This window comes from Dermochelys coriacea, chromosome 6 (genome assembly GCF_009764565.3).
Source record: "Dermochelys coriacea isolate rDerCor1 chromosome 6, rDerCor1.pri.v4, whole genome shotgun sequence".
NCBI lineage: Eukaryota > Metazoa > Chordata > Testudines > Dermochelyidae > Dermochelys > Dermochelys coriacea.
The window spans coordinates 44312980-44338338 of NC_050073.1; the positions used below are offsets into that span (position 1 = coordinate 44312980).

The following is a 25359-nucleotide window of genomic DNA, read 5'->3' on the forward strand; positions in this document are numbered from 1 at the left end:
CGGGGGCGGGGGGCTACAAGGAATGGAAAGGGGAAAGGACATGGTCCTGTACATGCTCCAGCACTCCAAGTTGGAAGCATATTTTTAAATCATACTAGTTTCATTTAGAGCTGGGCAATAATAATAATTAATATGATCCTGCTGCCCTCCCCCACTAAAATAATAATAAATAAGTTTCCCTGTATTTATATCCATGCCCTGACTGTGTGTGGCCTAGTCCCATTCATCATTTAGCTCCCACTGCAGAACTCTCTCCATTTTAAAAATTATGCATCATACACTGAAGAGACAATTTGGGTTTCCCCCACCTCTCTGCTTCCCTTGAAGAAAGCAAGCCCTTGTCTCATTTGCATTAAACCCCTGCTTCTGTATAAGGGGAAGGACTTAAAGCTTATGGGATGGCTTTAGGGCTCTGCCCCTTGCTTTTGGCTTCTCTCTCACTCTCTTTCTCATTCTCTCTTGTGCTTTGATCTCTGCTTAACAACAGTAACGTCACAGGGACTATACAGGAGAGTTTTGTTGGAAGTTAGAAAGTTTTGCAGCCTCCAGAGGGCTGTAGCGGCAGTAGCAGCAAGCAGCATCCAAGGGACTCCTGGAAGGGGAAGAGAGAGAGAGAGAGAGAGAGAGAGAGAGAGAGCGAGCGAGAGAGAGACTGACTCAGTCCTTTAGAAAACTGACTTTAGAAGAAGGAGACAGACATGGAACATCAGCTGCTGTGTTGTGAAGTGGAAACCATCAGAAGAGCCTATCTAGATGCCAACCTACTAAATGACAGGGTCCTGCAGACAATGCTGAAGGCAGAGGAGACCTGCTCGCCCTCTGTGTCCTACTTCAAGTGCGTGCAGAAGGAAATCTTGCCATATATGAGGAAAATAGTTGCCACTTGGATGCTGGAGGTTTGTATGTTTCAGAGTTTTCTTTGCAAGCTTCTGCATTAATGAATAAACCCCGAATAAACCCTGAATGACTCCCCCATTCCAGCCCCACCTCTCCCCCCCCAAAAACACCCCCTCCTTCAGCATAGGACATATTGCTACAGATATATATTGACAGTCACGAGTGTGATGCCTTTTATCCCCTTATCTTTTATTTACTTGTTAACAATGAGGTGTCTTCGATAGAGGGAAAGCAAATCCCACACCCCCATCTCTAAAGAAAATACATTCTGGGGGTCTCCCTTGAACCTTTCAGAATGAACTCAGTGCCAGAGAAAACAAAGTTTGAAAGCCCCACTTGGAAAAAGCCCCCTTAAGAGTCCTTCTCTGGGCTCCCAGATGAGCACAGCCACTTTCCAGGCACCCCGACGCCCCACTCTTGTCTTAGGGCTGCAGTTAAAGCTCGCCAGTTATTTTATTGGGATTTTATTTTAAATTAATATCCATGTACACGTATGCAAGTGCTGCCCGTGCCAGTATTATGCGCCATCTTTGTTCTTTTATTGCAAAGCAAAAGTGTTTATTAATAATTAGAAAATTAGCAAGTCCCCAGGAGCAAGCCAAAGGGGGCCGAGGGTGCTCCAGAAACGGGGGTTCCTGCTGGGGCTGTGGACAGGAGGATCGGCTGTTGGGCTCTGTCATTTCTTGGGGAAATGCAGGGTGAAAGTTTCTTTGTTCAGAGCAGAGAGCGAGCTGTGGTCACCCCTCAAAGACATGCTTGTGCTGCAGAAACTTTCGGCAAGGTCGCATGGCAAAATCTAGTTCAAATGCCCCACTCCCCTGGCAGGACATGTGTCAGGGCATTCCCAGCTGGAGCTAGGGAGCCGGGGCTACATTTTCATGCCTTTTCCGAAGCCCTGGGCGCCTGCGATCTATTTTTAATTAATTTTTGAAAGCGCAGCACGTTGCCCTTGCTCCTCGAAATGTCGCACGTTGCTTTTCCGAAGAGGGTGAGGGGGACCTGGTGAGTTTGATTTCGGGGTATCTCCCTGGACGCCCCCAGGTGTCCCATCAGCCCGGGGATCGGTAAAGGACCCCCGCCGGGTCGTTTTCAGCCCTTTTTGGAGCTTCGGCTGATTTTTTAAATATTTTTAAATATTTTTTGAAAAGATGACGTCTGGGGAAATGGGGCTGGTGCTGCCGCTGCTCCGGACGCCACCTTTGTGTCTCGAGCAAAGCAGAGAATCGGCAGCACCCAGGCAAATAAGAACAAAAACCCTGGGATCCCAGCTCTGTCCCCGCATCATTTTGCAATTTATTGGGCTTTTTCAAAGCGGCTGCCGACCTGTGAGAACCCAGATTTCCCCTTTTGGCCAGAGCTCGGCTGCGGATTTCTAACGCCACATTTCCCTACTTTCTCCGTTTGCGACTTTCTCTTTCAGTTTCTTTTAAGTCTTCTCCCCACTCTTTTGGGGGAAATGTATTTCTCCCCCCGCCACCCCTCTACTCTGCCTTGCTCTTCAAGCTTCGGTTGGGGGAGGAGGCATGACTAGATGTAACAGTTGCTATCATTATTATTCGTTTCAACGAGCTCTCCCCTTTTCCAGGTTTGCGAGGAGCAGAAATGTGAAGAGGAAGTTTTCCCCTTGGCTATGAATTATTTGGACAGATTTTTGTCGTTTGAACCCCTCAAGAAAAACCGACTGCAACTCCTGGGAGCTACCTGCATGTTTGTGGCTTCAAAAATGAAGGAAACGATTCCGCTAACCGCAGAAAAACTGAGCATTTACACCGACAACTCCATTAGACCCGACGAATTGCTGGTAATTTCGTGTTCGCTTCATCTGGAAAAGCACGATCAGGAGAGAGGAAAATAAATAAAAATCAACCCCGACAGAGAAAATCGCGAGGCTCCTTCTTCTGATCTGCCCCGTGTGACCCTCTACTTCACACTGAATAATTATGTGCAATTCACCCCCTAGAATTATTGGCCGTTCACCTCCAGCTCCCAGGCTCACTCCATTATGGCACATGGGAGCAACAGATGCAACTTACACGGCTGTCTCTGCCCCCCACCCCCTCCGCTCCAGTAAGCTGGCATGAAGGGGTTCCAAGCTGGGCTTGGGCAGACTCTCAGCGATTGCAGACTACATGATGCAGTAGATTATTCGAATGAAAAAATCCCTAAAATACTCCTTATTACCTCACCCTAAGAGAAAGTACAGTGCAAGGGGTAAAAAGTGGGTGGCTGGCGCCCTCTTGCGTTCCTAGTGTGCAGTTCAGCAACTTGACTGATTTGACGGAGAGCTGCATTTCAGGCCTCTGGGCGAGGGGTAGTCTTGCAGTAGTTTCATGCATAAAGGCACCCTCACCTTGGTACGCCTCTGCTAGTAATCCTCCTTCACAGCCTCACTGGTGAGGAAGTGTAGTATTTTAGTCATCGGTCTCCAATCATGCAGAAGTCAGTGCATCAAAAAGAAGCCAGAGCATTAAGATTCCAGAATACAATAAAAACAGATGAAATTCACCTTAACTACTTCAGAAGCAATTGCTACATTTCAAAGCTGTTTATAAGCAGAGCTTCTAACTGTTTTCCTTCTTTTTCCCCTTTCCTCCTTTTTGTTTTTGTAGCAAATGGAGCTGTTCCTGGTGAATAAGCTGAAATGGAATCTGGCCGCAATGACCCCTCATGATTTCATTGAACATTTCCTTACTAAAATGCCTGTGGCTGAGGACACCAAGCAAATCATCCGTAAACATGCCCAGACTTTTGTGGCTCTGTGCGCTACAGGTATGCCCTGCACACTAAAATGGCGTGTTGTTCCCCTAACCCAACATGCACACCCACCCTTATCCCCAATTCCTAAGACTTTCCGTAGAGTTACCATACTCAAGTTTGCAGAACCAGTGCAGATAATTTAAGCTCTGAGTGTTGTCCCCTGTTGTTTGCAGAAGGTGGATTACTTTGCAGAAGGTAAGTTTCTGAGAAGATGCCTCTCTTCTGAGTTTAACATGAAGTAAATATATAGAACTCTTCATGGAAAGTGATTAAATAAACCTATCTCAAAGAATCGCTAGATCCTTCTCCAGTGTATATCTAGGCCTATGCAGGCCTGCCAAAGAATCTCTGGCCTGGAGGCAGACTCCCTCATTGTGGATTCATTTTAAGGCAGTTTTGAAAGAGTTAGGAGGAAGAATTTGCATATAGTTCTGTATATGGGTGCGTTTCACTGGCATGTTTAAAATCTCCCTCATTCAAGTTTCCCCTTTTCCCATGCTAGTAGATGGTGGATTGCAGAAGGGGCACATGGCGCAGACATTTTTCTGGCACGGGGCTAAATCTGCCGTCCACACCCAGCTGGCCACGTGCTTTGCTGGAGGCATGTGCAGGGGCAGACTGCAGAGGAGCCAGAGACACTGACTGTTCCCTGGGCCAGGTTTGCAGAGGCTTGATCTTTGGTTTCAAGGGCACTGTGTGTGTGTGTGTGTGTGTGCGTGTGCGCTAATTCCCGGAAACTCCACGTGCACAAATGATGTGCAGGCGGTCATGCATTTTATCTATTGAATCATAACAAGAATAAGATGGGGAGCAAGAGATCAGAAGAGCAACACTGCCTTTATGATCTCCTCCAGATACCACTGTTCTCATGGGAAAGAGTGGAGGAGCTGGCAGGACAAAGGTGGTTTTCAAAGGATTGATCAGTTTTTCTTAAAATCCACTTCACGTGATTCCTTTCAATGTGGCATGAGAAACCCAAATGTGGCATAAGAATAAGGAAACAAAGGCAGCCAAAGCAAATGCTCCTTTGAAGGGAAGCCTGTAGCGTCACATAAAGATGAATGTCAAGGATCATGTTGACACTAATAAAAAACTCACTGGAAATTAGTAATATACCTTTATGAATATGAATATTCATATCCAATAATAGTTAAGTGAAAGGAGAGGTCATGCCTGCATGACATTGAGTCGTTCAGTCTGAAGAAAAGGTCTCTATTAGTTGTAGCTGGACTCCTCGTTGTTTTTGTGGATACAGACTAATGCAGCTACCCCCCCCCATCTCTCTCTACTTGAAAGTTTAGGGTGTATTTAAAGCCAAAAGGCAAATTAATCTCTGATGTGCATTAGTGTTCAGTAGTGTTACACCAGGAATGGATTTGGTCAAAAGATCCAAGAAAAATAATAAGCATTAAAAAAATAAAAATAATTTATTGGTCTCACATAGTCACTCCCACTGAAGTGTCTGGCCTGGAGATATAGCCACAGAATCTCTGAAGATAAATATATACATTATTGGTAGGTTTCAGACTTGCCTTTATCGTAGGCCTAAGTACAGAATGGCAGGCAGCTCACAAGTTTGACTGACTCAGTGCATTGCTCCTAATATGTGAGTAATAGAACCTCTCCAAACAGCTTTTAAAGGATTTGAAACATTTGTGGAGGATCAAATGTGTTTTCCTAGACAGAGATTCAAGCAGAACAATGAGATTGCAGTGAATTCGAATGTGTGATTGCCTGGTCTGAAGCCACCTAAAAGGTTAGTTGTATCTGGTGTTTCTTTATAGCTGTCCAGTCTCCCCTTTGGATATGGGGATGTTTAATCTAGGTGGTTGTGCTGGCAGTGATAGTGATGAAAACAAGAGTAGTTCAAAGGTTGAAGCCTTGCTAGGAGCCCAGTACTTTGATCTACTGTCAGTGTTGTTATGGTTCTTTTAGAAAGCATATCCAGAGTCTATATTTAACACTATGCTCCTCACCACATGGGTAGCTGGAAAATGGATCAGTGAATGTGACCCATGTTCAGAGAATTTTATTTAGCTTTTAAAAATAGCATGGAGGTCATCAAGATTATGGGATTTAATCAGCACTCCATTGAAGTCACTGGGAATATTACCTGAGTAAGGAGTGTTGAACAGAGCTGTTTGATCAGCTTTGGATTTTTATTTTGTTTTTGGATGCCAAGATTTTTTTGTCTCTCTTCGGATGACTCCCTTGTTGGCTAGTGATGCCCAGACAAGATAAAGAACACGTGGCGTCAGCAGCATCTGACCTTCACTTTTTGGTGTGTTATATTTTTTTCTGGCCAATCTAGGTGGATTGCAAACCTGTTGTACTTCCCTGAATACCTTGTGGGCCTGATCCAGAGCCCATGGAAGCCGCTGGGAAATTGACTCCAGTGGCCTTGTGTGAGCACTACTTGAAATACAAGGTGAAGGCAGGGGAGAGTTTGAAGATGTGTATGTGTATTTGCCCCTGATAGAAAAGATTACATAGAAAGGTGATGTTGAGTGGAATTCCCTTTATGCTCCATCCTCAGTTGTTTGCCTAATAGAAGGGGATTTGTTTTGTTTTTTAAATATATTTTCACCAAAGGATGCCTTTTTGCTGTGGTAGGTTAGAGAAGGAAAGAAAAAATTACCAGGGGTTGTTTGAAGTTAACACATAATTGATCTTAATAAATGGGGCTTTGGTGTGGCCAAGCAAGGCAGGGATAACTCAAAAGGAAACAGGCCGTTTTTTGGCTCCAGTTAAGACTGGAGTTAAGGAAAAACTCAGGCTCTATACAAGCAAAACAATGAAAAGGAACAAATATTGGGCGCTTCAGCGTTTCATTGTGGCCCTCTGGTTATCTAAACATACCAGGCCCCTTTATGTTATTATTATTGTTCTTCTCTCCTCTCTTTCCTCCTCCCTGGTGGAGAGAGAGAGAGAAAAAAGACTTCCCTTTGAAACAACTTTGCTACAATTCTTCTATTCTCTGGCCTTTATAAAATTGGGAGACTCAAGGTATGTGACCAGTTGGAACCTGTTGCATCTTGCAGCAAGTGATTTATGTTCACAGTTTTGATTTGCCTCAATGAAAAGATTTTCATTCATAGCCCCCAGCTCTCCAGACGGATGGAATTGCTGCTCCATTTAAAAAGGAAAAGGGGTGACTCGCCTTGTTAGGAATTTTTTTTAAAGCGCTGCAGCGCCTAGATGCCTGCTTTGTCCTCCCTTCAGGGTGGCTGGCATTCTTCTCTCTCCTCCCCCTCCCCCCTCTCTCTCTCTCTCTCTCTTTCTCTCTCTCTCTCTCATTCTCCCTCTCTCTCTTTTTAACAACGCTGAAGTTGTTTATTCTTTTTGGATGAAGTCTCAGATAGGCTACTGGGGATGTGTGCTTCAATTGATGGGGCCCCCTTCCCCATTGTGGCTGTGTCAGGTCCAATTCATCTCACCGAAGCCCCCTTGTTCCTGAGCGCTCAATAGCGCAAGATGAGGCGATGGAGGCTGACAATGATGCCACACTCTTCACTTGGGGGCATCCAATTACAGGCCAGAGGGGCCCCCTGATTAATATGCTGAAATTAGTGGCCTCTGCCACAAATAATTCCTTGTTGAGTTGCAACAAAAAGACAGTCCATGCTGCCTGTCTGGAGTGGTTATGGGGACAGACATAAACTGGTCATTTAAACTGCATTATTACTTTTCCACCTTGGACATATAAGGATGTGACTGTGAATTCATGTTCTTGTGTATTGCCCCCTTTAAAAGAAAAAAACAAATAGGAATCCCAAACTTACTACTGTCTGAATGGACTCATTAAACTTACTCAATTTTGGCCATTTTTTGGGATGATAATTATGCAGAAACTAATAAATACTGGAGATAATTCACTGTGACTGTGTATGTGTATACAACTAAAGTTTGGTGAATCAAATCTTCAGACCTGTTTAAACCAACAGAAGCCTCTCATTTTAAGTGTACCTAAGAAAACACACCAGTGATTTGTTTGAGTGAACAGATCAGATACTATCTCTGGGGTGCATTTATTGGCAATGGTCAAACTGAATCTATTTAGAAATCTTTTGGGAAAGAGTTGGGGAGAGGTTGGGGAGGGAAGGTGCAAGTTAGACCTATTTCATATATGTCAAGATGTGACATGAGTTTAGCACATAGCACATAAAAACCCTTCCATACTTAATCACATCAATTTAATTTTGAAGGCACTTTCAATTTCATAGAGCTCTGAGTAAATTTCCCTTTGGAAGGTGGGTATGGGACGGGTCAGGGTACAGATGGAGTGGCAGAGATATAAACCCCAAACTGTACCTATAATACCTATAACAATAGGTGTTTAGTATATACAGAGAGAGAGTCCTGATGCTTATACTGTTAAAGCCTTTATACAAAAGATATTAAATCATAAAGAGATAAATGATTTAATATTTAAACTGTTTCATAGAGCCCCCCTTCCCTCCCGCTTAAGTTTTTCATGTCTTTGATTTAATTCAAGGGTGTGACAGGTGGTTTATGTTTATGCAGCAAAGGAGAAGTTGTATATTTGATAATAGGGGAAGGAATGTATCTCAAGTTATTGTATATAAGATATCATTTCCCTTTTCTCTCCTAAAAAGTTAGACATTTACTAGTACCACTTATTTCTTTTCCTCCTAATACTTGTTCCAGGGTTCACTTTGCCATGAATCAAAAATCAAACACATTCCTCTATAGCAGAAAGAGCCTTAGCATTAAAATGTGGATTATTCCACATTATTTGCCCTTATTAAAAAGAAAGGGGGGGGGAATAACATTCTAATGGCAGAGATAGGCCCCTCAAGGAATCATGGGAGTGGCTTTGTAGAGAGACCTACAGCAATGCAGTCTGGAAGGGGGCCCAGCCTCTTGTCAGCATGGTGTCACATCAGAATGTAACTGATTGTCCGCCAATTCTTGGGACCCCCGTCACTTAGTTATGCCACATTTACATTAAATCCCTGTTGCCAGGATGGATGGCAGCCACTGACAAGAGACAAGGTTGAGACAAAGCATTTTTAAGATGAAACCTTAATTTAAATATGGAATATTCACCTACTATCAGGTTTAAGTGGTCTTAATCTCTTTTGTTTTTGCTTTTGTTTTATATTAAAGTTATACATTTCTCTCTTTCTAACATAATTGTAAAGGTTTATGTTTTAAAGGGTATATGATTCAGAGACTGTGTATATCACATAATGCACCTGATCTTGCAAATGCTTTCAAATGTGAATAGCTTTACTCATGTGAGTAATCACATTGATTTAAATGGGACTACTCACAGGAGTAAAGTATATTTAGAAGCGTTTGCAGGATTAGGGTCCTAATATCCTAAAAATCCTTCAAAGGAATGATTAGCCTTTCAGGCCTTTCTCTAAAAAAGGGTTTCTCACTCAGGTAAAGTTATTCATGTGCATAAGTGCTTGTGGGATTGGGCCCTTTAATTGCCGATATTGTTAAATTACATTAGGAGGAATCTTAATGTTTGCATTCCTACAGCCTCTTAAGACTTATTATCTGGCAGTCAGATCTAACTCTTAGGAGTGACACAAGCAAGCTCATCCTAAAAAAATCAAAAAATCTCTTTTTTTCCCTCTTCTCTCTTTAAACAGATGTTAAGTTTATTTCAAACCCACCTTCCATGATCGCAGCTGGGAGTGTGGTAGCAGCCGTGCAAGGCCTTCACCTGGGAGACACTAACACTTTCCTCTCCTATCAAAGTCTCACACATTTCCTATCACAAGTTATCAAATGTGACCCGGTAAGTGATTCTTTCAGTCTCTCTATTTTAGAGTTTTTTGAGTGCCTCACTGTAGTATATGATTGGACAGTAAACACTGATCAAAGTACAACTTGGATATGGTTTTTCAAGTGGATTCTCTTTTGTTCTTCCCAGTGACTATTAGTCATCGTTATATACACTAAAAATCAGAGATTACACTACTGCAGTTCATTGATATGAATACCATGACCAGTCCTAATGTTGTTAAGACAGACATATCAACAAAGCAAAGGAAACTCTTAAATTGGTATACGACAATTGCTGAGGCTGTATTCAGTTTGTAGGTTATGAAACCAGCAGCCTATGTAGAACAAAAACCTATAGAATAAGAAAAGGAAATAGTTACTAAGATTGCAATAAATAGACTTCATGGTATCTCTGAGCTTATCTTTGACCACTCCTGAGACCCTTTATTGTGCCTAGTGGTGTGAAATGCCTTTTTTAAGGGGGTTCTAATTATCTAATTTGGTTTATTACGTGCTAGACCTGCACAGTAGCTGGTATTGAATTCCTTTTTGGAACAAATGTTTGTCCCACGACTTTCTGACAAGGTAGATGGTCCTCATAGGACTCTCATTTTGCCCTGCAGCTTCCAGGAGATGCACATCAGTAACTAGTGAGCAATAAACCTTTCATGAGTGAATGGGCCAGGAAGGGAGCCTACAAGGAAGACCTAAAGTCAATGATCCATGTCATAATGGTGTGTGAAGTTGGGGCAGAGTTTAGCTTTGTTTTGTAACAATGTGGAAGACCAATAAATAGATGCTTTAAAAAGGTTCTTGTGAGGTCTCCAAGCTCTGGACAATGACTCAAATAAAGACAACCCTGTGGTTTGCAATAGAATCTTTGAGATGCTGTAAAACTCTTCATTTTATGTATTCATAAACTGAAGATATAATATATAATATTATAAGATATAAGATATAATTATTCTAACAACCAAACAACTCACACCCAAGTTAATATAAAGGGCTGTGATATGAGGAATTTTAATGATTGTTAGCAAATTGTGAAAGCATTGTAATGATTAGTTCCCAAAAAAGGGAATATTTTTGTAATATTTTGATAGAATTTAGATGATGCCAATACAGACAAATACTTCACTGCTGCTTATTATCGGCCCATCCTAACTATTTCAAGATACTATACCACACAATTCAGCAAATTATTTTTGCTCTTAGTATTACTAGGAGCAGAATTTAGTAGTACTGATTCAGTGCTGAAATGTTATATACTCTTCAGTACTACAGATGCTTTAAGTATCCCACTGCTGAAGTGGTATGTATCTGTAATACTCTGGCTTATTTGTTAGGACCATGCATGTGCTTAAGTGTATGCTTGAACTCTATCCAATTCAAGACATCTGAATCAGGAACTTAGGAAGAAGCAAGCAATCTGCTTTCAGCACCTATAGTGTATGTCTATAGTGTCTTCAGCACCTATAGTGTATGTCTTTAAAAGAAAATATTATGAACATTTTTTTCATATATAACCGTGAATTAGATTCTGTCACATCGCAGAACTCTGTATCATGTAGAACTGCAACATGTCTTTACATGACTTGACTTGGTCAGTGTCAGAGCTCTTTGAAAAAGGAAAGTAGTTTTAATTAGAAGTAATAGCACTTTGGGCACTGAGTTTTATTATTCATAAATAGTATGCAAGGCCACAGTCTGTATGAACTGAACTTAAAAGGAAGATCTTTAAGGTGAGTGGGAGGAAAACTTTTGTGATAATTATATTTATGTCTTAAAATAACAATAACTAGAATTAAGATTTTTACATAGGTTGCTAGATAAAATAAGAAATATCATAAAGTTATATGTAAATTTTTTAAAGGAACCTCAAAAAAGGAAAGATCACCTAAATCTTTGTTGATTTCTTTCTTGGTCTTCTGTATTAACATGATTTCTGTCCCTATGTTTATAATAAAGGTGCAATATCCTATGCCATAATTATTCTGTGAATTTGATAATTACTGGATTTTCTATAAATCTCTGGCCTTAGAGCTTACCACACGTTTCTTATGAAACAAATTATCTTAACTGATGGATCAAACACTAATCCTGATCTTGAAAGTTTTCTTAATAACATTGTTTGGGTTGTTGATCCACAAGTGATGGCACATATTGCCATACATTTAATATCATGTGGATTCGATTGTTTCAAAGTATTTATTAGACTGATGCATTTTGACAAAATGGTTAACACTTTTCCTGATTGTTTGCTAGCCAGAGAAGATGGTCTGTTGGATTTCAGTTTTCATACTGATAGTTTTTACCTTAGTCTCAAGAAAGTTCAGTCTAAAGTAAAATGAATATCACCTGATTGAAATTCTTTTATAGTTCATGTTTATGTTGGTAGGAATCCAGTTTCCCATTTTGCCTTTGATCAGTGGTAATTAGAAGTCAGATAATCACAATTAGAAGTCTTGGGCTGTCTTCCATCATTCTGTTCCTGACCCAATCATCCAAATGGATTGAATTTTGCCTGACATTCATTTCCAGGCCAGAAATTTGCTAAACTAGATTAGATTGGGTTTCCATGCTGTCTGTTAATACACTGGAATTTGCTTCTCCTCCCTGCCCACACCAGAGACACCTTCAAACATCCGTCTTTTATTCTTAATGAGCCATGCAATAACAAAGGATTTCCAATTAGATTTTGTTGTTGTTTGTTTCCTTTAGATTTGCCCTTAAGTCTTATTCTGGACTGAATTTCAATCTGATCATGTCTACTGTGTATGTTAAATAAAGGTATTTGACCACATCAGTAATCTAGTAGGCCTTTTTTTTTTCACTGAGAAGCTTAATTAATCCGGGAAGGGCTTATGACCTTGAACAAACTGTGGGCATTGAAAATTTGGGTAGTGAAGCAGAAAAGTTGTTGGGAGAAGTTATCAGACTAACACACAAGTTTTGTATTTTCTCCCAGTATTCAGAAGCTGTGAGTAGAACGGAAAAACAAAATTTAAGTTTAACACTGGGCATCAATAATGTTATGCTAGTGATGAAAATGTACACAGTAAGTTTTTTTGTATGTAGCATTTTTGAGAAATTTAATATTCTTGCAGAGAAGCTGTTCATTTAATATCTACATGAAAAAATAATTTGAACAAAAACAAAAAACATTTCAAACATCATATTGTTCATTAAATTGCAATTTAGCAGACAGCCTGTTTACAGTAAGCTGTAAAGATTGTATGTTATTTAACAACATACAATCAGAACTCAATCCACTCCTGCAGTTTCAGAGAGAAGATTTTTTTCAGTGCCAAAAGGAAAAGAATAATCATTTATAGAAACCCCTCCCGAGCTGTTTACAAAATGTATTCATTGCTTGTTCAATATTATGAGTAAAACTAGTTCACATTTCAGATTTCAGAGTCAAACATGTATGTGAGAGTGTTTCCAAAAACCAGAGCCAGCATTGGAATTGCTCTGAAACAACTATGCATTGGCTTTCACTGAGAAACTTGCCACCAAGTTATGGCTGAGTCAACCTGAAAGTGATTGAGCTTTTTGGAAGCAAAAAATAAATTGTGTTTACTTATTATTTCTGTATATCTATTTACGTGTGTCATGGTATGTGTGCTATCAGGAGTTAAAATGGGTGTCCTGTGGGATCTGAAGTCAGAAATGATCTGTCATATCTTGGGGAGTCTTGTTAGAGATCTCACTGGGAAGGCCAGAGGTACGTAGGAGTCAAAGGCATGATGACTTTAGGATATTAGGCATTTCTTTTTGTCATTTAAAATATTGTGTGTCTCTGTCAAGAGGAAATATTACACTAGGGTTTAAACCAGAAAAGGTCATAGGTTATGTGTTTTCAGTGAGCTGTAACTGATGGTCTGATCTGCTTAGAGGTAGGATTAACCTCCCTCTCTCTCAGAAAGGACTTGCAGAGAATTGTTTGCTTGGGTTTCTAATCTTATTTTACCCCAAATGCCATGTGCCCTTATTGGTGGCAGAGAAGGTTCTTGTGGTAGCGGAATCAGTGAAAAGCTGGTAGATCACACAAGAAGCTTCTGAATGAAGGCAGAATTGAAACTGGGAGATAAAGAAAACAGCAGGCAGGTCACCCTCTCAGGAAAACAACATTCATTCTCAGTCATGCACATCCTAACACTTTTGACGGCAATTTATCATGGAAGACTGGGTTCACTGCAAGGGCTAACGCATGTCATAGGTTAAATCAGAAAAGGCAATACTAAAAGAAAACTTCAAAGTCCTTACTACACAAAGTTAAATATGTTGAGAAAAGCTCACAATGTTTTTTATAAGGATGTGAGTAAACAATGTGCCTGAGATATTTTGGCAATATATGGTGTGATTGTTTTGCTTGTTTAAGGCACTCCAAGTCTGTGCCCATGCAATGGGCGTGCATGGCACTAAAGAATATCTAATCCTGCATTTGCAGGAAGACAGACTGGATGACTAACAGCTCTTTTCCATCTCTGATTTCTGTGATTTTGTGAATAAATAGATTTTGGATGCTTGATGTGCCAATTCCTAACTGTACACTTAGATGCCTGGAGCGTTTTCTTTTACCCATATGAACTTTGAACCTGTGAGGTGCTTAGTCGTCTTAATTCCCGTTGAAGTCAATGGGAGTGGAGAGTGCTCAGCACCTTCCTGGAAACATGAGACACTCAGCACTTAGCAGGATCAAGCTCATATTGAGCCATGAGTCACAGAGAGAATTGTCTCATTCCTAGTTGGTCTCTCTCTCTGTGATGGTGAGTGCAGTGGCAAGCTAAAAGGTTGGCAACACTTTCTAAATCATTGCCATGAGGTTACTGGCTGTTTGATGGTATGTTGTGAAAGACCTGCATTCAGCAGAAAGACATCCATTTTGGTCTTTTGGAATGCTACATTTTTTGTTTAGATGTTTTCAGAGTTAGTAATCAATTAGCTAACATGATCAGGCCATTGCTGAATATAATCAGAATATTAGTTACTAATACTTTATATTTATATAGCACCTTTCATCTGAAAAGCTCGTCTCAAAAAAATGTAGCCATTTCTTAACTGAAAAGCCATTGTTTATGAAATGGCCCATATCACTCCTACTGGATTGTATAGTGCCAAGGCATTTCTGTTGTAGAAGTAGAAATTATATAGCGCTACAGTCTTGGGCCTAATTCTTGATCTCACTCCAGTTTTATGTCCAGTAATTGCACTGACTGCAAGATAGTAACTCCTGATTCACACTGCGATGAGATCAGAATGAGGCTATTAGAATTTTTCGAAAAGCATGATCCATGAAACTCGCGTACTCATGAAAGATGCAAGATTGACAGCCTTGGAGACAGAGCCTTCTGTTCATCTACAGAACACTTACAGTACAGGCAGAAGTATCATAAGCTTCAACACATTGTCCCACCAATGTGCCTTTAGGGATGGAGGTAGCATTACCTGTGGTGACACTATAGTTTAGTCTCCATGCCCCATTCAGTCATTGGCTTCTCTGCTGAGACTAACATTGGGCTAGTTAAGATTAACTGTGGTAGCAGTTTGTTGAGATGCACACTTATCCCACTGGGAGATGAACTGAGACTACACTCTCATTTGACTAATCCTCTAAATACCAGATGGCAAAAACCTGTAACCCAGCCCCTTGAGCTATCCAGTCTTTATCTCTCTCTCTCTTCCGCCCGCCTTCCCCCCTTATATAAATGTTACATTTTGATTTGCCTTCTGCAAAAATAGTATTTGGCACATGGTTTCATATATTTTCTAAAGGTTTGTGTTCCCCCTCCCCTTTAATCTTCTCTAGGATTGTTTACGAGCTTGCCAAGAACAGATTGAATCCCTCCTCGAATCCAGTCTACGCCAGGCACAGCAACACAACATATCTTCAGAAACAAAGACTGTTGAGGATGAAGCAGACCTTTCCTGCACACCCACCGATGTGCGAGACGTGAACATTTAAGAGGACTTCTGCAAATCGGTTTGTTTGGCAATGACAGCAGACAAAGAAAGGGCATCTGAGAAGGAATCAGCATCAGGATCTCTCCCCCAGAAACCCTTTTCTCCAGGACATTTTTATACCAGAAGGGAAAGCTTCACTCTTGTTATTTTTTTCCTTGCTCTTTCTCCCTTCCATCTGTGACTTCAAACAAACAAAAAATACCCCAAAACTGTCTTAAAAAAAAAGAAAAATAATATTTGCATGACCCCAAGGGGTTTGTGCTACAAAAAATAGAGGATTTTATACAATAATAATCAACTAGTTTTATGTTAAAGTGTTCTTGTCTGTATGTTGTAAAAATAGACATTAACACACACAATGTCTCCAGGGGAGGTATTAAATTTGGTTTCTTACATATAAAACAAACAAAATCAACCAACGAACCATTTTTAAAGTAGAAGAGGGTTTTTTTTTAATAGAAAATGACATATTCTTTTTGTTTTTTTCCTATAAAAAGCATAGCTTTAACGCAGTTCTAGGCTTTTCTGTATCTTGCTTGCTTATGCATTTAGTCACTTTATAATTCATCTGTAAATGTTTATTTTATTTTCTTAGGTTTTTATCCTCTTCACCTTATAAATGGTTAACGTAACCCATAAGTTAGTGTATTTTAGTATACAGCATTATTATATGTTAATCTTTTGTACCTGTGGATTGCCTGTGCATAAGGCTTTTGTAGGGTTCCAGCTTAGCATTGTCGGGGAAGGGCCAATGTACTACTCATACGATACTCTATTATAAAGAGAAACCGAAATATTGACATAATATATTATATTTTTGTAATCTTCATATTTTTGTAGTTACCTGTGTATAAAATGCTGGTCTGACCCAACAGATATTCAGCCTCATTATGGTCAGGTTCAATCCACAGCCTAGTCTCTCTCTTTTTTTTTTTTTTTTTTTTTTTTAAATATTCTAAAACCATTCCATTCAAAGCACTTTCAGTCCATTAGATATAGGAAATACGTTCTTTTATTGTGGGAATTTTTTTTTTAAATGGAATGGTTTGGAAATATATAAGTGCTTGTGCGCAAACTTTGAATTGCAAAGCAAGTGCATTTAACTATGGTGTTAGAGGAAAGGTGATTTTTTTTCGAAGGTTGTGTTCCAGTGAGAGAAATTGCATTCACAAATTGCCAGGATATCTTCCTATCCTTTTCTATAGAAAAGTTGAAGTTTAGAAATCCTTTGGTGCCAACTCACGTTTGTAAATTAGGGGCCTTAAAGGTTCACGTATAGGACACATAGTTTAAGGATTGTCTCTAGATGTTTTACAACTGAAGGTTTTTAAACACTAAAATATATAATTTATAGTTAAGGCAAAAAGAATATTTATTGCAGAGGATGTTCATAAGGCCAGTATGATTTGTAAAATAACGCAATCGCCCCTTGATTTAAAAAAAAAAATCTTTCTACCCTTGATGTTGCAGTTTTAACACAGCTTATTAAGGAAAAAAAAAAGACACTCTTTTCAAAAACAGTGTATTTGGCCCCTTCTTAGACATTTCCAAAAACTATCTAACCATGAGAAACGCCATAGTTAAAAAAGAATAGATTTGGTGTACTTGAAAGGAGTTCTTATTCCAATATATCCCCAAGTTGTTTTTTTTTTATTTAGCTACAAATAGAAAATTTGCACATCTTGGCTATGTATCTTTTTATTATTATTTTAGAAAGTAGCTGAAGGGACGTGGACATAGCTGTTGAAGTTGATGCTCGAGGAGAATGTGATGGTGAAATGTATGTGAGAAAACTGCCGCTAAGGTGTTGATTGTAAAAAAAATTTAAAAAAGAAAAGAAAGGAAAAAAAAAGAAAAAAAAAGGAGTGGATGCTCCATTTTTATTGAGCTGCTATGGATAAATTCCCAGCATGGTTTGAAAAAAAATTAACATTGCTTTCTGTATCTTTGTCATTGTGTTTTGCTGCTATTTTATGGATCAGTTTTTTTTTTGTTTTTGTTTTTTGTTGTTATACAATGTCATATACTGCCATGTTATAGGTTTTAATTTTCTCATAGAAAATTATATTATTGACATCATTTTTTGTAGATTTTTTATGTGATCAATTTTTACTTAATGTGATTATTACTGCTCTATTCCAAAAAGGTTCCTGTTTCACAATACCTCATACTTCAGTTAACCATGTTTAGACCAGGTTTTAATGTTCGTACACAGTGCCTCATAGTTCTACTGCAAACTGAAATGCATTGAACGTTATTCTGAATGGGTCTCGCGATTCGCAACTAGGTTGCATTAATTTAAAAACGATAGACATTTCAGAAGATCAAGTAATGTCAGTTTTTTGTTATGCGTTTTATAAAGCTGGATTCTTTGTCTGATCTGGGGTTTATTATCATAGTAGTTTTAAGATGTGTTATTAGCCACATTGATATATGAAAGGTGCATTATAATATAACTCTTATATGCCACTTGGTGTTGTTTCCCATCAGCTGGAACTCATCATTTGGTATGATAGGTTATCTTCTGGAACTCTAAGTATTTTGTGTGTTTAATCTGTTATAATATACTAGGGTTTTTTGTTTTGTTTTTTGTTAATTATAGCGTAATGCTAATTTAAAAAAGCCTGTAAATCTCATAAATAAGCCAGCTAACAGAGTTGTATGCTGAAGAATAATCTAGCTGTTGCCTGTATGCTGCTAAACCAAAACAGAATTAGAACTCATTTTGAGGGCAAATGCAGTTAAGATCCTACATAGTGTATAAATAAAGCATTGCAATGCTACTAGCAGTCGCAGGACCCAGGAGGACTGGATACATTCTGTCCAAATTTCAGGAACATTTCTTACTGCTTACCTCATGAACACTTCTGTTTGTGGCATCTCTGTGTCTCTGAACCAAACATGATTATTGCATTAGTGGTTGTTGGTTATGTGTGTTACACTGAGTGGCAGTACATACTGCAAATTTCTTTAAATATGTATGTACTAAAAGGCCAAATCCTGATAAGCAGGTTCATGTGCCAACAGAGATGTTTTATTTGTCACATTATTATAACAATCTATAGTAAGCAAGCAATTCAGATTTGTACATTTTTTTTATATTGTACTTATTGGCATCACTGGTCTGAAATGCACATTTTCACCAACAGACCTGTAACAGACAAGTTTCCAGCAAAAGAACTAAAGTCTAGAAATAAAATTTGTAAAACCCAATGCCTGTGTGCTGTGTTTTTTATTAGCTTCATGAATGTAAAATTTGCAGTTTAACAGCACACAGCAGTTTTTAAACAACTGGATCCTGATGTAGTGGGCAAACCACATGGCATTTTCTTGTGTTGACACTCCATGCTTTAAAGTTTGCAGTGTTTAAATAATTCATTCTTCAACATTTCTAGGAAGTAACAGGTCTTTTGGCAATCGGTCAGTCAGCACAAATTCATAGAGAGATATATATTAAATGTCAAAGTTTTTCTTTTTGTTTAAGATTTTCTTTTATGCCTCTATCTCGACTAACCAGCTGATTGGTAGATATTTTCAATAATAAGTAAAATAAATTAGGATTTTGATGCTACAAAATTATTTCTAGCTTTTAAGTTTACCAGAGTAATGGAAATGTCCCCTTTAGATAATGACTAGTGTATTTCAAAGACAGTAGTGTTAGATTTTTATTTCCTATCTGCCTGCATTGTATATTACTACAGTTAGTTCAAATAAAGTAGTAGGGCATAAAAGGTAAAAATACTTATTTTTGTTTACAGAGCTTAGCACTAGTAAAGGGCAATATACAAAATAGGAAAAGAATTGAACTAGGCTTGAAAAAATAACAGTGGTAAGTATGTGCTGGATCATTTAGCAAGTTAAGTGTGTGTGTGTGTATACATCCAATGTATTGTTTATATATATGAATACCAAACTAAAGTTAGGTTGAATTATAAATGATCATGTCCCAATCTTAAGTCCTAAAGGAGAGTTCTTTTTATCCCAAATCTCTGTTTTGAAAATTGGGGAAGTTATTTCTCACTAGGTACATCAGTCAAAGGATCCAGACTAAAAGCAGACATATATTTCCCCCCCATCCCATCATGAAAACTTCTAGAGCCTGACTCAGAAGTTTCCTGGGCAACTGGCATGTGGCCAGTGTAACACCTGCCACTTAAACTTCACAGCACACTACAGTTTTCAAGCAATAACTACACCAAAACTTTTAAGAGTTGTAAGAAAGTTGTCATCATCTAAGCTGGTAGCCTGCTGCAAAATGATTTGGTCTCACTGCAGTTACCCAATGCACAAGTATCCTCATCACAAAAATTGTTACAAGTGGCACTAGTTTGTTCCCTTACTGGCTCCCCTTACAGAGGAGAGTCTGAATTATGTGGTATACACTAGTACTTTCCTCTAGAAATGGTCCCTCCTTAAAAGGATTAAGGCATGTTGATGGGGGGATATTTCCATGATGGAAGAAGAGAAGACCTAAGCTAAATTCAGACTGAGTTTAAACATGCCGAGAAGGAGTCTGAACTAATGGTGGTAAAACTGTACCTATTATTTTTCACAGGATTTTGTTTTATCCTAACTTAATGTACACCACTTACATTCTCACTACCTAGGAAGTAAGATACTAAGTATACCTTAGACTCCCTTACACACATCAGCATGGGTGTAAATGGATCTAGGTGTCTAGCTGAGTGGGAAGGAGTTAATTTAGAGCACCTTCTATATTGAATCTGAATTTGGTTTAATATCTGACTGTCAATCTACACTTAAATGCACAGACACTAATAAAAGCACCTATTGTCAAACAGCAACTATCAAAGTTAAACATTTTTAAAACTGCAGGACCAGATAACTTGCACCCAAGAGTATTAAAAGAATTGGCCAAGGAACTCTCTGAACCATTAATGTTAGTTTTTAACAGATCTTGGAACACCAGGGCAGTTCCAGAGGACAGGAAAAAAACTCATGCCACAAAAGGAGTAAATGGGAGTAAATAAATAAATGGGAGTAAAAGGAGTAAATGAATAACTACAGGCTGATTAGGCTGACATCAAACCCTGGCAAAATCATGAAGGAAGGTATACAATGAGTAAAAAATGAAAGAACTGCAGCATAATTAATGCCAAACACTGGTTTATGCAAAGTAGGTTTTGTCAGACAAACGTGATATCATTTCTTTGGTTAGATCACAAGGCTGGTTGATAAAGCTGATCGTATTGACATAATATACTTAGATTCTTGTAACGCATTTGACCTAGTCACCAATGATATTTTTGATAAAAATAAATAGTGCTATCCAAAATCAATGTAACACATATTAAAGGATTAAAAAACAAATGGGCTTGATGCAGGAATTACTGGGTGAGGTTCTTTGGCCTGTTCTGTATGGGAGGTCAGATAAGATGATCATAATGATCCCTTCAGGCTTTAAAAATCTACTGAATCTATGAACTCTCCCACTGAAAACATAGGCCCAAATCGTTGGCCCTATTAAGGTCATTTTACATTGACAGTGGCACAAACTGACTGTAAAACTGTACTAATTGTTAAGATGTGGTGCTGGGGTGTGTCAGAATGGGATGATCCATGGTCAAGAAATTACCCCAGGGGACTGTTCCAGCCAGCACAAGTCAGAGCAGCACAGTGAGTGCTCTAAGTTGTGTCAAAAGCCAGTTCAATCCTCAGGTTCACCTGAAGATTATACCCTTAATTTTTTCCCCAACCTTAGAGCTCAATGTGCATTATACCCAATTCTGCACCATCAAACTCAATGGGAATTTTGACAGGTTTCAGAGTAGCAGCCGTGTTAGTCTGTATTCGCAAAAAGAAAAGGAGTACTTGTGGCACCTTAGAGACTAACAAATTTATTAGAGCATAAGCTTTCGTGAGCTACAGCTCACTTCATCGGATGCATGGGAGCAGGATCATGTCCCACTGTCATGACTCATGCATTTTATACCCAGGTCTGCAGAGTTCCTACGCGTCAGTCATCATACTCCAACTCTCCTTGCTGGCATCAGCTAGAACTGGGACTCCTTGAAGCCCATCTTAGATTGGAGACTCCACCCTGGGGCCCTGATTGGTGGAACACCAATGTGCATGACTGGCCTGCTCTCCCTACTTAAGCCAGAAGGTGGAACATGAACTCCGTAAAACTGGACTCCCCATGTTTTGGGCTGCTAAACCAGTGCAACTTGCTCTTGTCTCTTGGTTCTGATCTCCTGATTCCTGGGATCAGACTCATGGTTCCTGATCTCTTGCTCATCTCCTAATCCTGACCGTCCTGGTTTCTTGACCTGGCCTAATTCCTGGTATCTGTCTTTTGGTTCCTAATCTCAGCTCTAGATCCTCCGGTTCTGAATTCTGACTGGCTTAGGAACCTTGCACTAACCACTAGACCTGGCCATATATGTCCCAGTCCTGACAGTTTGTATGGACCATATAGTAATCCCCAAGAGAGTGGACACAGAGTGAGAAGGATGGAACCAGCATCCCAACTACTGCCGCCCACCTCCAAGCAGATAACCAAGTCATGAAGCAGACCTCTGAGAGTCGGCTGTTGAGGGATCAAGTAAGCCAACACTGCTTTGGACCCAGCCTACTGTGCCTATTCCTGAACAGGGGCCTGTGATACCTCTTCCAGAACAATTCAATGGGAGGCACCAGCAGTTCTGGGGCTTCATGAACCAATTCCACGTTCAGTTCTTCTTGCATCCTCAGACCCATGCCTCTGATCCAGCCAAGGCAGGCTTGGTAATCAGCTGACAGGGCAGGCATTGGACTGGGCCTCCCCCTTGCTGGAAAGTAACAGTCCAGTGGTGTTAAATTAGAATGCCTTCCTCCAACCTATATCAGCAATCTCTGAAGACGTGTATCATGCATGTTTGGCTGAGGCTGCTCTAAGCAAACTCTGGCAGCGGCAGGGTACTGTTGCTTCCTATGCCACATGTTTCCGTCATCTCACTGTGAACACAGAGTGGAATAATGCAGCAGTACCAATTCTGGTGGGGTGTGTGGGAAGAGATCACAGATGAACTGGCCCACATGGAGACAATCAAGGATCAGGACACCTTCATTGATCTCACCAGCCACATAGATAATTAGGGGGATGGAGGGAGGGAGAGGGTCCCTAAAACCTCCCTGTCCACATACTGTTTCCTTGACACAGGTTACATTCACTGAATCAGTACAGCTGGATCTGGCTGATTGACAGATCACTCTTTAAGAAAAGGAACAATGCCTTCGGCACCAGCTATGCTTCCATTGTGGTGAACCTGGATACACTATTTCTGTCTTTCCTACATGAGCCCCAAGGAACCTGGAAATGAGTTGTCTCCAGGTCAGTAAGGGGAACTGGGTTGGGCTCTGTGAGAAAAGAATTCCCTTGCACCTCAGTCTGGCCTGGGATATGGAACAAGCTGCATTTGGGGGCTTCCCACTTGCAGGTGCCTATCCAGCTATGCATCCCCAGGGAGCCTGAACAGATTCCCATTCAATGGGCCTTCATCGATTCAGGAGTGGCCAACAATTTCATAGATGCAGTGGCAGCTTGGGGCCTGCAGATTTCTTTGCAATGCAAGGCCACTCCAGAACTAACAGAAACTATTGATGAGGCCTCTCTGTCTTCATCTCCAGTAATCAAGGATACAGTTCTCCTGGAAGCTGTTATCCATGGGCACCAAGAAACATTGTGATTCGGTATGATTCAATCCCTGCACAGCACTTCCCTCTGATTCTCGGAATCTCCTGGCTGACCCTTCATAATCTCCTCATTCACCGGAAAGAACAGGAGGTCAGTTTCCCTTCAGAATTCTGTCAGCAGTATTGTCAGGATCAAACCAACACTACCCCAGGACCTGGCTGCAGAGAGCTCAGGAAGAGATGATCACTCAGGCAAGGACACCTGTTGAACCTTCATCAGGACTCTCCCTTAAATATTTCATCTATGCTAATTATTAGAAAAGAAGAACACAGAAAGCCTCCCTCTGTGCTGATACCACAACTGTCCCATAGAATTTGCAGCTGGGAATGCACTGGGGTGGATTTATGCCATGTTGAAACTCAAGCTGGCTGTACTACATGAATGCCTCTAGCAGAACCTGGCCAGAGGGTTCATCTACAAGTCAACCTCACCAACTGGAGCTTCCTCTTCATCAAGAAAAGACACAGTCTCTGACTGTGTCACCTACTGAGCATTAAACCAGGTAATGATCAGGAATTGGTATCCACTATCCCTGATTCTGGAATTATTGGACCAAATAGGAGCCACACGTATATTTATTAAGCTGGACCTCTGGGAATCATAGAATCATAGAATATCAGGATTGGAAGGGACCTCAGGAGGTCATCTAGTCCAACCCCCTGCTCAAAGCAGGACCAATCCCCAACTAAATCATCCCAGCCAGGGCTTTGTCAAGCCTGACCTTAAAAACTTCTAAGGAAGGAGATTCCACAACCTCCCTAGGTAACACATTCCAGTGTTTCACCACCCTCCTAGTGAAAAGGTTTTTCCTAATATCCAACCTAAACCTCTCCCACTGCAACTTGAGACCATTTCTCCTTTTTCTGTCATCTGCTACCACTGAGAACAGCCTAGATCCATCCTCTTTGGAACCCCCTTTCAGGTAGTTGAAAGCAGCTATCAAATCCCCCCTCATTATTCTCTTCAGCAGACTAAACAATCCCAGTTCCCCCAGCCTCTCCTCATAACTCAAGTGTTCCAGTCCCCTAATCATTTTCGTTGTCCTCCGCTGGACATTTTCCAGTTTTTCCACATCCTTCTTGTAGTGTGGGGCCCAAAACTGGACACAGTATTCCAGATGAGGCCTCACCAATGTCCAATAGAGGGGAACGATCACGTCCCTCGATCTGCTGGCAATGCCCCTACTTATACATCCCAAAATGCCATTGGCCTTCTTGGCAACAACAGCACACGGTTGACTTATATCCAGCTTCTCGTCCACTGTAACCCCTAGGTCCTTTTCTGCAGGACTGCTGCCTAGCCATTCAGTCCCTAGTCTGTAGCAGTGCATGGGATTCTTCCGTCCTAAGTGCAGGACTCTGCACTTGTCCTTGTTGAACCTCATCAGATTTCTTTTGGCCCAATCCTCTAATTTGTCTAGGGCCTTCTGTATCCTATACCTACCCTCCAGCATATCTACCTCTCCTCCCAGTTTAGTCTCATCTGCAAACTTGCTGAGGGTGCACTCCACACCATCCTCCAGATCATTAATGAAGATATTGAACAAAACCAGCCCGAGAACCGACCCTTGGGGCACTCCACTTGATACTGGCTGCCAACTAGACCTGGAGCCATTGATCACTACCCGTTGAGCCAGACAATCTAGTCAGCTTTCTATCCACCTTATAGTCCATTCATCCAGCCCATACTTCTTTAACTTACTGGCAAGAATACTGTGGGAGACCGTGTCAAAAGCTTTGCTAAAGTCAAGGAACAACATGTCCACTGCTTTCCCCTCATTCACAGAGCCAGTTATCTCGTCATAGAAGGCAATTAGATTAGTCAGGTATGACTTGCCCTTGGTAAATCCATGCTGACTGTTCCTGATCACTTTCCTCTCCTCTAAGTGCTTCAAAATTGATTCCTTGAGGGCCTGCTCCATGATTTTTCCAGGGACTGAGGTGAGGCTGACTGGCCTGTAGTTCCCAGGATCCTCCTTCTTCCCTTTTTTAAAGATGGGCACTACATTAGCCTTTTTCCAGTCGTCTGGGACCTCCCCCGATCACCATGAGTTTTCAAAGATAATGGCCAATGGCTCTGCAATCACATCCGCCAATTCCTTTAGCACTCTCGGATGCAGCGCATCCGGCCCCATGGACTTGTGCTCATCCAGCTTTTCTAAATAGTCCCGAACCACTTTTTTCTTCAGAGAGGGCTGGTCACCTCCTCCCCATGCTGTGCTGCCCAGTGCAGCAGTCTGGGGGCTCACCTTGTTCGTGAAGACAGAGGCAAAAAAAGCA

At 40.5% G+C, this 25359-nt stretch overlaps 1 protein-coding gene across 1 annotated transcript; it reads left to right on the top strand.

The window, feature by feature from the left end:
- Window positions 1–351: 351 nt before the first annotated feature.
- CCND1 (cyclin D1) lies at window positions 352–18597 on the top strand. The gene is made up of 5 exons (XM_038408074.2): window positions 352–896; window positions 2483–2698; window positions 3507–3666; window positions 9282–9430; window positions 15230–18597. Exons 1-5 carry the CDS (start codon window positions 699–701, stop codon window positions 15383–15385), a joined length of 879 nt encoding a protein of 292 aa, XP_038264002.1. The 5' UTR covers window positions 352–698; the 3' UTR covers window positions 15386–18597.
- The last annotated feature ends 6762 nt before the right edge of the window (window positions 18598–25359 follow it).

What these genes read in the sequence shown, in the direction of transcription:
- CCND1 (XM_038408074.2), top strand. Translation starts at nt 699, where the DNA reads ATGGAACATCAGCTGCTGTGTTGTGAAGTGGAAACCATCAGAAGAGCC. An exon ending in TTAGACCCGACGAATTGCTG is followed by an intron (nt 2,699 to 3,506) that starts GTAATTTCGTGT and finishes TTGTTTTTGTAG; the next exon opens with CAAATGGAGCTGTTCCTGGT. An exon ending in AAGTTATCAAATGTGACCCG is followed by an intron (nt 9,431 to 15,229) that starts GTAAGTGATTCT and finishes AATCTTCTCTAG; the next exon opens with GATTGTTTACGAGCTTGCCA.